Genomic DNA, 15,221 nt, shown 5'->3' on the forward strand with positions numbered 1-15,221 from the left:
GTCTGAAAATAAAGCGTTAATAGCAGCTGCTCTCAAGTTCTTTCTCCACAAACCTCTCAAACTGCTATCTTCAGTTTTACCTTTCCCAGAGCAATCGTCAAATGTCTCTTCCTTGATCGTGATCATATCTGGTTCTTCATCCAGCAAATTTACTGGCTAAAAGATGGAAAATAAAAGAGAACTAGTTAAGTGTATTCTGACATTGTACATCAACGGCAGTACATGAAACCAACCTCTTCTGAGATGACTGAGGAGTTCAGGTGTGTGTCGTCCTCCTGCTCACCAACATTTGACTCCCCATGTCTCCAGAGGTTCATGGACCATTCCTTACCAAAAATATTGTCAACTGCGGGACGACGTCCGGACTCTGTAGGACATTTATTTTGGTTATCTGTCTTATTGCTCAAGTCACTTATGTAAACAGCCTCTGATTACCAATGCAAGAAATCCATTGGTTTAATAAAATGAATTTAATTGACCTTATACAGGTCAATGTCAACACTTCTGAATGACACTACTCAACGACTAGACACTACATATACACAATAAAGAGTTAGAGTTGTAACTTGCAGGGTTAATATGGACACTATTTATATAAAAATATTAATAATGGACAATATAAAAACAAAATCTGAAATTGTTGCTTCTTTTAAGCTAAAAAAAATATGAATCAGAAGCTGAGGAATAAGTAAATGGATTTAGCTTAGCAATGAACAAAACATTTGTTCATCGAAAATTCATTGACTCATTCATAACGAGACGGGATAGCTGCAGATAGGAAGAATGGGCGTGCCGAAAGGTGAATTGCTACAACAGAAACTAACCCCTAACCCTACCCCACACCTTGACAGACAGCTTTCGCAACCAATGATAAAGACCTTTCATCATGCCCCTAACTTTCGTCACGCTCAATACTCCAATCTGCAGATACCCACACTTGTTCATAACAAAGTCAGTCATGTTGCCACCTACTGGTGTAATGTAACCAGCAGAAAGAGTGAGAATTAATCATTTTGGTGAATAGTCAAAAGATTCCACTCACCGAGATTAGAGAATTGACTAACACCGTTTCTACGCCGGACGCGAGTGGTGTGACGCGACAAAAGACAATAGAACCCATTATAATCAATGATATTAGTTACGTCCCAAATGACGCACTATGCACTTATACACTATGTACTTATGCTCTATGTACTTATACATGTAGTGCGTGAATTGTATAAGGTAATTTTGTCATTTAACAATAGAGTCTGATACCCCTCCCCCTCCAATACGTAATTAAAGCTGCAAAAGTTGAGTGCATGAAGTGACCAACATTCTTCACACTTCGTTTTTTCTGTTATTTTAGTGCATCATCCGGGTATTTAAAGTGCACTTTTTCTTTTTGGAATTTTCTGTGTGAACGCACTACTCGCACTATTTATACTTAAAAACGTCATAGAATAGTGCATAAGTACGCGAATTGGGAGGCACTGATTGTCTACACTGGATACGGCGTGGTGCAACGCAACACGACAAATTCCCAACAGTAAACGGATTCCCCTAACGGACATAGTCCAAGTGCTTTGCAACGGTCGGTTTGTAGCGTTCAGTGTAGACAGCTTTTAGCTGTTGCGGTGCGATGCGACGTGAAAAAAGTCACGTCTGGTGTAGACACTGTGTCAGGCTACATTTACACGACAACGATGTACTAAAAACAGAAAATTCCTTCCTTTGCGTTTTTCCGCATACAGAGGACATCAAAATGATCCCCGTTCACACGGATCCGAGAAAATGACTAAAAACGCTGTATTATTCATGCCAGGCCAGTAGTTGGCGATGTCACTTTGTAAAGAAACACTACATATCTACAGTATAGACTGAACACCTAATACGCATGCGCATGACATCACCATTTTCACAAATTTGCATTTTTGTAGTTTACACGGAGACGATAATGGTAGGCGCCGTTTACACGACACCGTTTTGAACTAAAAACTGAAAACTTGTATGCGTTTTAGCCGTTCATTTACACAACAACGGCGTTTTGGGGGCCTGAAAATTCAAACTTTTTAAAACGTCTTTTCAAAAGGCAATTAAAAAAAAAAAAAAAAAAATCATCTCCAACGACAAAAATGCGAATTTGTGAGAACGGTGACGTCATGCGCATGCGTATTACGTGCTCAGGCGCCGATATTTACTTTACAAAGTGTCATCAACTACTGGCCTGGCATGCATAATACAGCGATTTTAGTCGTTTTCGCGGATCCGTGTAAATGGGGATCGTTTTGACAATGTTGTCATCTGTACGCGAAAAACGCAAAGGAAAAACTTTTCCGTTTTTATTACATAGTTGTCGAGCAAACGTTCATCTATTGTTCAAGGGCACAGTCACGATATAGGGTCCACCCTCTGCAGGCTTTGAACCTTCAGCCTAGAAATCAGATGAATGTACCCATGTGCAAGCTGCAAAATCACAGAGTCATGCATCGTGCATCAGTAAATCACCTCTCAGTCCCGGATGGCTGAATGGAGCTTCTGTCCCGTTCATATTTCCAGCGGTTTTCCGGGCAGATTGAAGTTCACTCTCCAGAAAATGACATTTCTTTTTCAGAGATTCATTTTCGTTTGTACATCGTGAAATCTCTAATCGCAGAAGCAAAGAATTTTCCTCGAAAAGTTTGCCTATTTCCACAACAGCTGTTTTCGCCAACATTTCCATTATGGATGTTAACTGCGTCTGAAAATCAGCATTATTCATGATTTCCATCGTTTACTGGACCATTTATCAGTGGTTTATTTTGTAAACACCCGTCCTTCGACCTGACAGCCACCACTATAGCTTCTATGTAGAGCTGCTTTTATAGTCTCAGCAAGCAATAGCACTGTATGATTCAATATATTTCCAAGGATAGAATTATAGCATATCTAGCATCTTGCAGAACAGGATCATGTGATGAATTACCGTAAACCACCGTATAGAGAGCGCGCACGAACTATAACCTTTTGATTGGCCGCCTCCAAAACGATTTTGCCAATAGTACCATGGCAACTGTTGCTACGGAAGCCCTGTCCTTTTGGATTGATCTGTGTGGAATTTAAAAAAATAAAAAAATTGTTGTTGCTGGCACACTCCAACTTTGATCCCAGCATGAATTATGAATTGTTGACAGGGCGTTGCTTGGCGGTTGCTGGGGTTTTCTGGTTGGTTGCTTGATCCCTGCTCCTAATCAAACGAGCCCACCCCACTCTTATATTCCGGTTCCTAGATTTGCACTGAGACCCTTCTTTAAGATAAGTCTATACATCCCGATTTATCATCTGTCAGGAAAATATTAAGTCCATAGCTTTTAACACATTTTATGGTACACAAAGTTACTAAAATTACTTGGAAAACAGGGTTCACATTAGGCTCTTTTGTACTGGGTCCATGTGCAGAACATTTTCCATAGGTTTATTTTTATCATCTTCAATAGGTTTATTTACAGACCGTCTCTGTAAATGTAATTGCACTTGGCCATCCAAAAAGGTACACTGTTAGACTTTTCCATTTTTACCAGCAAGTTACTGTAGGCTAATTACAGTAACTACGGTTTCAAATTTACAGTAAACAATACACAACAGATCCAGTGCTGTAATCTACTTGTAGCTATTGTACAAAGTAAGAAAAGTAGTACTACAACATTATAGTATCACAACAATTATATTATTCCATAATAAAAACACATCAGTTGATACTTTTTTATTGTTGCATGAATTACTTAAATGAACGTAATAAAATATTTATAATACAAACATTCCAGCAACATTGAAACAGAATGGTACAAGTAATAAGGTAAAAAAGAAGTTCAGGCAAGTAGTACTAATTAAAGGATTAGTTCACTTTCAAATTAAAATTTCCTGATAATTTACTCACCCCCATGTCATCCAAGATGTTCATGTTTTTCTTCTTCAGTCAAAAAGAAATTAAGGTTTTTGATGAAAACATTCCAGGATTTTTCTCCTTATAGTGGACTTCAGTGGAGCCCAAACTGTTGAAGGTCAAAATTACAGTTTCAGTGCGGCTTCAAAGGGCTTTAAACGATACCAGACGAGGAATAAGGGTCTTGTCTAGAGAAACCATCGCTCATTTTCTAAAAAAATTTAAAATTATATACGTTTTAACCATAAATGCTCATCTTGAACTAGCTCTCTTCTTCTCTATTAGAAATCCAGCAGTGTAGACACTGCTAAGTGTATTACTGACCTCCACAGGTCAAAGTTTGAACTAATTGTTATATACTTGCACTAGCATATTGTATATGACAATTTAGTTCAAACTTTGACCTGTGGAGGTCAGTAATACACTTAGCAGTGTCTACACTGCTGGATTTCTAATAGAGAAGAAGAGAGCTAGTTCAAGATGAGCATTTATGGTTAAAACGTATATAATTTAAATTTTTTTAGAAAATGAGCGATGGTTTCTCTAGACAAGACCCTTATTCCTCGTCTGGGATTGTGTAGAACACTTTGAAGCTGCACTGAAACTGTAATTTTGACCTTCAACCATTTGGAGGTCATTGAAGTCCACTATAAGGAGAATAATCCTGGAATGTTTTCCTCAAAAACCTTAATTTCTTTTCAACTGACAAAAGAAAGACATGAACATCTTGGATGACATGGGGGTGAGTAAATTATCAGGAAATTTTAATTTGAAAGTGAACTAATCCTTTAACTAATTGTGGTAGTTGTAGTCAGTGCAGGGCGAGGATGAAGACAATGCTGAAACAGATAAAAATAAAAATTATTTATGTCACTGTGTTATTTTAGAAACCCCTCATATCTAACATAGCCACATGTAAGTGTTTAATCATACTTTTAATAACATTAGACAAATTTGATTTTTTAAAACGGCTCACACTTACTTAATTTGTCTTTTTCCACTCAAATTCTGAAAGCCTCTGCATAAATGTTGCCACACGAGTGTTAAAGTTTTGCGGTTTCCTTTGGACAGCGGTACCTGTCCTTCGGCTTGTACCTGATTTTGAGGTACATTTAGTCCCCTCCGGATTGATCCTTACGAAGAACCTGAAGAAAAGCAGAAAAAAAACACCAATTTCACAAGGGCTTCAATCATGTCAGTCACTGAAACACTAGAGGGTTTTAAGAGGTTTGTCATCTTACAAAAGTTGCAGGATACCCAAAACAGGGACGTTGTTTATTATACACTGATCAGGCATAACATTATGACCACCTTCCTAATATTGTGTTGGTCTCCCTTTTGCTGCCAAAACAGCCCTGACCCATCGAGGCATGGCCTCCACTAGACCCCTGAAGGTGTGCTGTGGTATCTGCACCAAGATGTTTGCAGCAGATCCTTTAAGTCCTGTAAGTTGTGAGCTGGGGCCTCCATGGATCGGACATGTTTGTTCAGCACATCCCACAGATGCTCGATTGAATTGAGATCTGGGGAATTTGGAGGCCAAGTCAACACCTCAAACTCGCTGTTGTGCTCCTCAAACCATTCCTGAACTATTTTTGCTTCAGCAGGGCGCATTATCCTGCTGAAAGAGGCCACAGCCACCAGGGAATACTATTTTCATGAAAGGGTGTACATGGTACAATGCTTACGTAGGTGGTACGTGTCAAAGTAACATCCACATGGATGGCAGGACCCAAGATTTCCCAGCAGAACATTGCCCAAAGCATCACACTGCCTCCATCGGCTTGCCTTCTTCCCATAGTTCATCCTGGTGCCATGTGTTCCCCAGGTAAGCGACACACCTGACCATCCATGTGATGTAAAAGAAAATGTGATTCATCAGACCAGGCCACCTTCCTCCATTGCTCTGTGGTCCAGTTCTGATGCTCATGTGCCCACTGTTGGTGCTTTCAGCGGTGGACAGGGATCAGCATGAGCACCCTGACTGGTCTGTGACTATGCAGCCCCATACATAACAAACTGTGAAGCACTGTGTATTCTGACACCTTTCCATCAGAACCAGCATTAACTTCTTGAGCAATTTGAGCTACAGTAGCTCGTCTGTTGGATCGGACCACACGGGCCAGCCTTCACATGCATCAGTGAGTCTGGGCCGCCCATGATCCTGTCCCCGGTTCACCACTGTTCCTTCCTTGGACCACTTTTGATAGACACTGACCACTGCAGACCGGGAACACCCCACAAGAGCTGCAGGTTTGGAGATGCTCTGACCCAGTCGTCTAGCCATCACAATTTGGCTCTTGTCAAACTCGCTCAAATCCTTACGCTTGCCCATTTTTCCTGTTTCTAACACATCAACTTTGAGGACAAAATGTTCACTTCCTGCCTAATATATCCCACCCACTAACAGGTGCCGTGATGAAGAGATAATCAGTGTTATTTACTTCACCTGTCAGTGCTCATAATGTTATGCCTGATCGTTGTATAATCCAATTAAATGATTATATTAGATTATATTATATAGTTGCCAGTGTCACAGAATAATAGAGTTTCTGGTGAATGATGTACAATTTATCAACACAAACCAATAAGCTTAGTAGTTAGGCATCATGAAACTGCATTCGCAACCCATATTACTTCCATAAGTGGATGTATTTCTGATCCAAAATAAACAGAAGTGAAATACCAAAAGAGTAAATTACAAAAAAAAAATAAAAAACTTGTACAAATGTGCTCAAAACTCACCTCTGAATGAGTTCTAGAGTGGCACTGGCTGACTCCTGGTACTCGATATTAAAAACGTAGAAGCACCCAAAGAACACAGACAATGCTGCTGCAAAGTCCAGCTGGTTGTCTATAGAGTGTGTTACTCTGCCCTCAATGCTGATAAACCATTTGGACGAAGTCAGCAAGGTATCACCTGAAATATAAAGAATCAATGTAAATATATTTATATCCAAGTACAAACTAATGAGTTTAGTGTAGCAATGTCTTACCAAGCATGATGAGCCGGGGCGTTGCCGGTAAGCTCATTTCATTTTCGATGGACGTCTTGGTAGCAGTTTCCTTTAAAACAAAAAATATGAACATGTCAACACTCGGCTTTTGTCAAACCCCCTTCAAAACTTTAGTTGAACTGTAACACTTAATAGTTACTGACATCTGCTAAGATGAACACAGAGTTGTCCTTTTCCTTAAAGTATTTCATCATTAACAGGATGGCTGATATGGCAGTCCTGTTATTATCTGCTGCATTGGCGTCATCGTCGATCTCACTTAGGACACTCTGGACGTCTTCATTCCACTTCAGTCTCTGACTACTGAAGTAGTTCAGTATTCTCTTGGCTTTAACAGTAAGGGTTTCGCTAAAGCGGCTTCTGATGTCAATCCCAGTCAGGATTTTGAAGTGCCTGCAGAGGCCTCTTTCGGTGAACAGGAATGGCCAATGCCCCTCTATCTCACTGATGGTAGGAGGGGGGCATGAGTTGATCATGTGACGCTGGTAAACATAAGTCTGCTGCATTAAGTCATCTACGTTGGGCAACTCGGCAGCCCTTGGGCCTGCAGACTGAAAAATCTCTGCTGCAACCTTCCTCTTCATTTCAAGAGAATCTGCCGTCTCTCCTTCTGGGATGGAGGAAGGCTGCCAATTAATGCATCCATAACTGTCCACTTTACATCGGACTTTTCTCGCAGAGTAGCTGTCCTGTTGTCCAGCTCTCTTCGCTGATGGCCTTCTGGGTCGACGAATCCTGTGCTCCAAAATGTCTCTATTCACATGTTCTACCCTAGTTTTTAGTTGTCTCTGTAGGCAACTGAAACCATTTCCTAGTTGTTCTCCTTCCTCAGAAATGTCTCCAAATGTCAGGGGATATGTAGTCACGATGCTTCGTGCCACTTCTCCACAGGCGGACAAGTTTGGGTTTGGACAGTGGACTTGCATGGCTGCCACAACAATCCTAACAAACTCCCTTCTTGGTCCAGGTCGAGCCCTCTCTCCAGTGGATGTTGCCTGAACGAGAGCTGTTGGCATGCGGTCCCAAGGAACCTGGAAACTTCTGACCCAGTTGGACTTTATAGGATAGTGAGGAATGAAGGGCTGTTCAAGAAGGGACTCGTTTGATGATAATGGAGTGAGTGTCATCTCATTAGTTGTTCCATCCACTTGTCCACTGGATTCTTGGTAAAAAAAAAAAAAAAAAATAAAAAAAAAATCATGGAAAGAGATACAGAGAAATTGAAATATGTTGAAGAGCCAACAAAATACCTTCTTCAGAAGCCTCTCAAGCATCATTTATCAGTAAAACTTTGCTATAATGCACTGGGTCTCATTCACCAACAGTTGTGTGGATTATTCATAATTTATACCACAGGACACTTTGCAGGAAAAAATTCTGCATAATTCACAAAATGTGCATATGCACACAAATTGTGTTCCAACATGAATAAGTTTGGAGTATTCTCTTAATGAGCAACCATGTGCCCAGGGTTAATAATTAACATAAAACACATCCAAACCATCTCCTCATAAACCTTTCCTTAACAGCCTTTTGTCTTTCTCAGCAACATGATGCTCTCTCAAGAAATACTAACACCTGAGAGCACAAGCAACAATATCTGAGCAATGCCTCAAAACCAGTTCAAACACTTCTTATACAGACCTATGCGTTTTTTGCAGCTCGAGTTTTAACACATATATGATGAAACACATCCATGTATAAGATTTCATCTTAACATATTCATCATAGCCCTAGCCAGTGTATGTGATTTTTGCGTACAAGTGGTTTTGGTTGTTCCTACATTTTTTTCGTAAATTTAGAATACATGTAAGTTTAAAACTTTCTGATGAATCATGATTTGTTTGTGAACATGTTTGTACACAAACTTCATGCTGAAATTTGTGTGTACACACAGTTAGTCAAAGAGACCCATTGTTTTGAAATCGGAATACATTTACTAAATCAATACAAGCTTTCAAGAGAATACAGATGTGGCTTTTGAAAATGTGAAAAACAAACAGATCCTGTCCAGATTTCATGCAATATCATGCAATGTTAGAAGACACAATGTCAAAAGGGGGCAGTCAAGTTAGAGAACAAAAGCACTGTGTCCGAAATCATATAATTCAATGATTAACACTACTTTGTACCCTCTACTACACAAGTCCAGGGAACACAACCCCGTTTAGTTTTAGTCCAGAATTCTACACATTTCAAACAAGGATCCTCGTTTGCAAATCACTGGACATTTTAGAGACCAAATGGTTGAAAATGGTGGAAACAAAGGTGTAGTTGGTTGGGGGGGAAGTTGGACTGAGTACAGAGGGCCCAGAGCTTTTGCGGAGCCCACCACTTCTCCCCGCAACTCGCCATCGGGTTTTGGTCTAAAAAATTGGTTCCACCACTCTATTGTGACCACTTGTAACTACATGTTGCTGTGTGTTGTTTGAGTAATAAAATTAAAATAAACTAATCAAGGGGAAAAAAAAATAAATCATACTGAAACACACCCCAAATACATTTCAATGTTAAAAGCTTTTTTTTGGTTAAAAATGATCCAAAATCAATTTTTGAGCAAGTACATAACCAAGCCAGAGTCAACACCTCAAAGTCGTTGTTGTGCTCCTCAAACCATTCCAGAACCATTTTTGCTTTGCAGCAGGGCGCATTATCCTGCTGAAAGAGGCCACTGCCACCAGGGAATACCATTTCCATGAAAGGGTGTACATGGTCTGCAATAATGATTAGGTAGGTGGTACGTGTCAAAGTAACATCCACATGGATGGCAGGACCCAAGGTTTCCCAGCAGAACATTGCCCAAAGCATCACACTGCCTCCGCCAGCTTGTCTTCTTCCCATAGTGCATCCTGGTGCCATGTGTTCCCCAGGTAAGCGACGCTCACGCACCCAGCCATCCACGTGATGTAAAAGAAAACGTGATTCATCAGACCAGGCCACCTTCTTCCATTGCTCCGTGGTCCAGTTCTGATGCTCATGTGCCCACTGTTGGTGCTTTCAGCGGTGGACAGGGGTCAGCATGGGCACCCTGACTTGTCTGTGTCTATGCAGCCCCATACGCAACAAACTGTGATGCACTGTGTATTTCTGACACCTTTCCATCAGAACCAGCATTAACTTCTTGAGCAATTTGAGCTACAGTAGCTCGTCTGTTGGATCGGACCACAAGGGCCACCCTTCGCTCCCCACGTGCAACAGTGAGTCTGGGCCGCCCATGATCCTGTCGCCGGTTCACCTCTGTTCCTTCCTTGGACCACTTTTGATAGACACTGACCACTGCAGACCGGGAACACCCCACAAGAGCTGCAGGTTTGGAGATGCTCTGACCCAGTCATCTAGCCATCACAATTTGGCTCTTGTCAAACTCGCTCAAATCCTTACGCTTGCCCATTTTTCCTGCTTCTAACACATCAACTTTGAGGACAAAATGTTCACTTCCTGCCTAATATATCCCACCCACTAACAGGTGCCGTGATGAAGAGATAATCAGTGTTATTCACTTCACCTGTCAGTGCTCATAATGTTATGCCTGATCGGTGTATATAGTTTAAAAGTTTTTTTTTTTTTTTTTTAAGTCATCTTAGGTTCTAAAATATAAAGAACTCTGAGGGAAAAGTGTGTTTTCAAAGGCCACATCTGTAGGTCAAACAGTCCTTTTCTCACATTAATACCGGCAAACTGCGATGTCAATCATCGAAAATTACCATTGAACACTGCACCGTTTTCTTTATCCACCTGGATGAGAATCGCTTTAGATTGCCATCCAATTTGACAGCCTTTTGTTTTTACTTCTGAGTGACAGGTGTAAGAGGATGATCATTCAGAGCGTCCTTTTGCTCTTAAAACACGAGACACATTATAACTACTGTAGTACTGCAGTTACTATAGTACGCAATAGTAACTGCAGAGCTGCAGCGCTGATGAATAGAAAAGAAGGCAGGGTCTCAAGCGCTAGACTGTCAGACATCCATCTACATAGAAAAACAAAAGAGGCAGAGCTTACATTCTTCTAACATCACCGCCTTCTGACCTCGTACATGCTCCTACTCTTATACATATTCTTTGTTTACGCATAGCAGCATTTCATTTACTGGCAAAGTTACAGTTTCTCATACTGGAAAACTGCCAGAACTAATTTACCAGTATTTAAAAAAAAAAAAATCCTGTTCACACATGATCTCTAATGTTAATTTACCAACAATTTACAAGTCTGGTCGGTTCTGACAGAGGTTGACAGACTCTTTCATTCAAACATGGCAATAGTGAACGCTGTGTAAACACCTTAATCCTTTAAAGTGGGCACCAAAATGAAAAGCAAGACACGACAACACCATACAGAGGTACTATGAGCACAACAGGCAGATGTTTTTCAGCTTTTAAGTTTGTTTCTTACCTCTTTGTCTGAACATTTTCACTAGTTTTCGACATTGTATAGGCTCCAGAAAGTCTTGAAGATCTGACACCTCTACTAAGGAAAGGTCTTCTGTCTTCTCCACACCCACCACACATGAAAGATGATTGACCATATTTTGAACTTTGTCACTGTCCAACTCTGGGAGAATTTTTTTGATTTCCTCTTGGATTGCGCCTGTAGGGGGTTAAAAAGAGCACAATGAGGGTGGGTTGCATCAATAAGGAGGACGAAGCTTAAACCAAATGTAATTGAAATTAAACAAAGGGATAGTTCACCCAAAATATGAAAATTATCCCATGATTTACTCACCCTCAAGCCATCCTAGGTGTATATGTCTATTTTTCAGAATTCAGACAAACACAATCAGTTATTTTAAAAATATCCTGGCTTTTCCAAGCTTTATAATGGTAGTAAACGGGGCTCAAGATTTTGAAGTCCAAAAAAGCGCATTCATCCATCATAAAAGTAATCCATACAGCTCCAGGGGGTTAATAAAGGCCTTCTGAAGTGAAGCAATGGGTTTTTGTAAGAAAACGGTGAGGAATTAGAAGTCTAAAACAAGAAATTTTAAAGAGAAATATCGGAGGATTTCGATATAAGAGAAGAGGAGCTTGAGTTTGTTGTCCAGACGTATTTGTTTGAACCGAGAGGTGTCAAAGCTCACGCTACTCCTACATCCTGCATCATATATCGCTAGGCCTGTCACAATAATCAATATATATCGACTTATCGCGCAATATATGTACATTACCTTGATCATTTTTGGTGACACAATCTATATCGTCCATTATGTTTACCTGATAATGAATGTCAATCATACTGTCATCGGCAGTTCCTACACAGAGCAGTCATTGACAGGTGAATAAAAGACATTATTTGAGGCGTTATAGTGTTTTCCTGACAACTACAGACAGTTTGGAAGAACAAGTCTGAATGCTCTTGATTTCAAAGCTGCAATCCACTGTTCCAGTGCAAATATAAATGTCTTTGTTCATACGGACATGTGACTGCTAAGTAGGGTTTGCGTTTTCAGCAATAGTGCACCCTTACTTTACTGAGAAAAGAAGGTCAGGGAAAAATCTGTAAATGGAAAATCTCCATAGTGCCTTTTGTGCATTTGCAGTTTTTTTTTTTCTTGTTACTTTGCACTTTTTTTTTTTTTATAAAATATTTACCATTTATTCAAGTTTTTTTTTATTTAGGATATTACATGTTTTGATCCTTCATTTCAATGATCTAAAGAATTAAATGGTTGTTGTCATTTGAAAGTGTGTAGGCCTACTTGCATTATTATGCTGTTATATTATGATTATATATTCAGTGGCATAAAATGGTCTGAAAATGACAATAATATCACTTATCGCAATTATTTCTGGAACAATATGTCGAACAATAAGAAGTATTTATCATGGCAGGCCTATAATATTACTTCAGAAGTTAATATTTTGGCGCAAATCGACTTGCGTAGGCCAGCTAGTTATTATAGTTAATAAAGTTAATATCATCGCTTCACTTCAGAAGGCCTTTATTAACCCACTGGAGTCATATAGTTTACTTTTATGATGGATGTATGTGCTTTTTTGTTTTTACAAATCTTTTGTTTCGAATCAGTGGTTCGGAGTGACAAAGTCACATGATTTCAGTAAACAAGGTTTTGTTATGTCATAAGTGTTTCAAAACTTCAATAGTTTTGGGAGTTTGATACACGCTCTGAACCACTGATTCGAAACAAAAGATTCGTAAAGCTTCGAAGCTTCATGAAGCAGTGTTTTGAAATCGCCCATCACTAGATATTGTTGAATAAAGTCATAATTTTTATTTTTTTGGTGCATAAAAAGTATTCTCGTCACTTCATAACATTAAGGTTGAACCACTGTAGTCACATGAACTGTTTTAAATATGTCTTTAGTAGCTTTTTGGGCATTGAAAGTGTCAGTTATCTTGCTGTCAATAGAGGCCTCACTGAGCCATCGGATTTCATCAGAAATATCTTAATTTGTGTTTTAAAGATGAACGAAGGTCTTACGGGTGTAGAACGACATGAGGGTGAGTAATTAAAGACAGAAATTTCAGTTTTGGGTGAACTAACCCTTTACATGGTAATAAATCATTTAAAACAAAGAGTTTACAACGTATGTGTATAAGGTCAGCTGTGATAAAATAAATTACTTGTGTACATCAGTACATGACCAACTAAGTTACTACACAAGACAAAAAGTTCTCTCACCTTTGACACTTTGATTATCTTGGTCCTCCTCAATTCTTTCTGAGGAGCAATCGTCAAACGCCTCCTCCTTGATCATGATCATGTCTGGTTCTTCTTCCAGCAAGTTTACCGGCTAAAGGATTGGAAATAAAGGAGGGAGCTAGTAAGCTGTATTCTGACAGGACTCCACATACTTCACACAGCAGTACATGAGACCAACCTCTCCTATGATGACCGCAGACTCCAGGTGTGTGTCGTCCTCCTGCTCTCCACCCTTTGACTCCTCATGTCTCCAGAGGTTCATGCACCATTCCTTCCCGAAGACATTGTCAATTGCTGGGCGATGTCCAGTGTCTGCTGAACATGTGGGCATTAGGCGGGTATAGTCAGGGGATGTTTCAACCTCCAACCTTTAGGTTTTCAGACCTTTAACGCAGCTTTTTGCATTTAATATCAACATATCTGCAGATCTCGATTTGTGCATCAGAAGAAAAGGAAACATCTTAAATATTACCTGTAAGTCCCGAATGGCTGAATGGACCTTTTGTCCCGTTCATCTTTCCAGCGGTTTTCCGAGCAGACTGAAGTTCACTCTCCAGAAATTGACATTTCTTTTTCAGAGATTCATTTTCGCTTGAAAACCGCGATATCTCTAGTCGCAGAAAAGACGAGTTTTTCTCGAAAAGTTTGCTTAATTCCACAACAGCTGTTTTCGCCAAGGTTTCCATTATGGATGTTAACTGTGTCTGAAATTCAGTGGTATTCATTATGTCCATTGTTTATGGGACACTTAAAAAAAAAAAAAACGCGTCCTTCGACCCGACAGCTCAATTAATGTCTCAAATTAAATGTTTAAATGGCGGTGTGTTACCTTTATTATTTATGAAGATAGAAACAAAGCATAGCGTTTGGCAGAAAAGGATCATGGGATGAATTACCGTAAACCACCGTGTAGAGGCGCCTATACTATAGTTCACAGGAATGCTGTTGTCTTTGTTCACTTGAAGAGGTTTGGCTGCTCCTAAACAAAAGAAGCCTTAAAATAAATGGAATTGTGATGAATTTCCGAGTTAAAACTTTGTGACCATCAAATTTTTAAATATTATGAAAGATTGTAATATTAAATCACATCTTTAAATAAACTCTCATAAAGCTTAAAAAACAGTTTTTGTTATTGTGCGTAAGTTTGGGGGGTGAAATTAGAGAGTTAGACGATATAAAGAGTAATTTGACAATTTTTGTTTGACAATGATAACTTTTCACAATAAAAAAATAACATCTTTGATTACAAAGGAGTGCATTCGGAGCCATTGTAAAATACTCACCTGAGATGTCATTACACCAGTATTAGTGCCAATGCTGTGCACTTTTAATAACACTTTTAAAAATACGTTTGATAAATGTTGCTGAAGAGCTGAAATGCTTGTCAGAAGAATTATTACAATGGTAAAGAAAAAAAAATTTCGGTACCTAAAATGTTTTGGGGAAGTTTTATAAAAGTTTTAAGATAAAAAAAAAAAAAAAAAAATCGCTCTTTGGTAATCCTGTTTCAAACATGCAGTTTTAGATGCTGATATTTTACAAACAGAAATAAAATCACTTTAAAATCTAATGTAAAGTTTAGACCGTATGGGGTTAAATAATGGTGAAGTCTATTAAAGTTTATAAGAATAAGAATATATT

At 39.3% G+C, this 15,221-nt stretch overlaps 2 protein-coding genes across 5 annotated transcripts in view; both read right to left on the reverse strand.

Annotated features, from left to right (window-relative positions):
- The window catches only part of LOC125267031 (zinc finger protein ZFP2-like), a 31,237-nt gene that overhangs the window by 817 nt on the left and 15,199 nt on the right, over positions 1-15,221 (reverse strand). Inside the window, exons 1-3 of one of the 3 annotated variants that reach the window (XM_048188353.1) lie at positions 2,488-3,216; positions 234-367; positions 81-156 (exon numbers count right to left, since the gene is read on the reverse strand). The exons of 1 other annotated variant lie outside the window; for it this stretch is intronic. In XM_048188353.1, coding sequence (XP_048044310.1) covers positions 81-156; positions 234-367; positions 2,488-2,749 — 472 coding nt within the window. In that variant the 5' untranslated portion in view covers positions 2,750-3,216. Of the gene's footprint in view, positions 1-53; positions 157-233; positions 368-2,487; positions 3,217-15,221 lie in introns of those variants that run through there. One more of the 3 variants, XM_048188335.1, reaches the window with a different exon arrangement.
- Positions 4,620-14,933, reverse strand: zgc:113210 (uncharacterized protein LOC541387 homolog). 2 transcript variants are annotated; one of them, XM_048188249.1, is made up of 9 exons: positions 14,053-14,933; positions 13,759-13,895; positions 13,560-13,671; positions 11,312-11,506; positions 7,062-8,080; positions 6,898-6,967; positions 6,647-6,821; positions 4,884-5,046; positions 4,620-4,740 (listed from the first exon to the last, which is right to left on the reverse strand). In XM_048188249.1, the coding sequence occupies exons 1-8, from the start codon at positions 14,312-14,314 to the stop codon at positions 4,884-4,886; spliced, it is 2,133 nt and encodes a 710-aa protein (XP_048044206.1). In that variant the 5' UTR covers positions 14,315-14,933; the 3' UTR covers positions 4,620-4,740. The 2 variants fall into 2 exon arrangements, with proteins under 2 accessions (XP_048044206.1, XP_048044215.1); XM_048188258.1 differs by having other exon boundaries at positions 13,759-13,892; positions 14,053-14,931.

The sequence above is a fragment of the Megalobrama amblycephala genome, linkage group LG1 (assembly GCF_018812025.1).
Source record: "Megalobrama amblycephala isolate DHTTF-2021 linkage group LG1, ASM1881202v1, whole genome shotgun sequence".
NCBI lineage: Eukaryota > Metazoa > Chordata > Actinopteri > Cypriniformes > Xenocyprididae > Megalobrama > Megalobrama amblycephala.

Excerpts from the sequence above, each read along its gene's own strand:
- zgc:113210 (XM_048188249.1), bottom strand. The coding sequence starts at position 14,314 with ATGGACATAATGAATACCACTGAATTTCAGACACAGTTAACATCCATA. Across the intron at positions 6,822-6,897 it reads GCCCCGGCTCATCATGCTTG|GTGATACCTTGCTGACTTCG; the intron begins GTAAGACATTGC and ends TTTATATTTCAG. Across the intron at positions 5,047-6,646 it reads ACTCTAGAACTCATTCAGAG|GTTCTTCGTAAGGATCAATC; the intron begins GTGAGTTTTGAG and ends GCTTTTCTTCAG.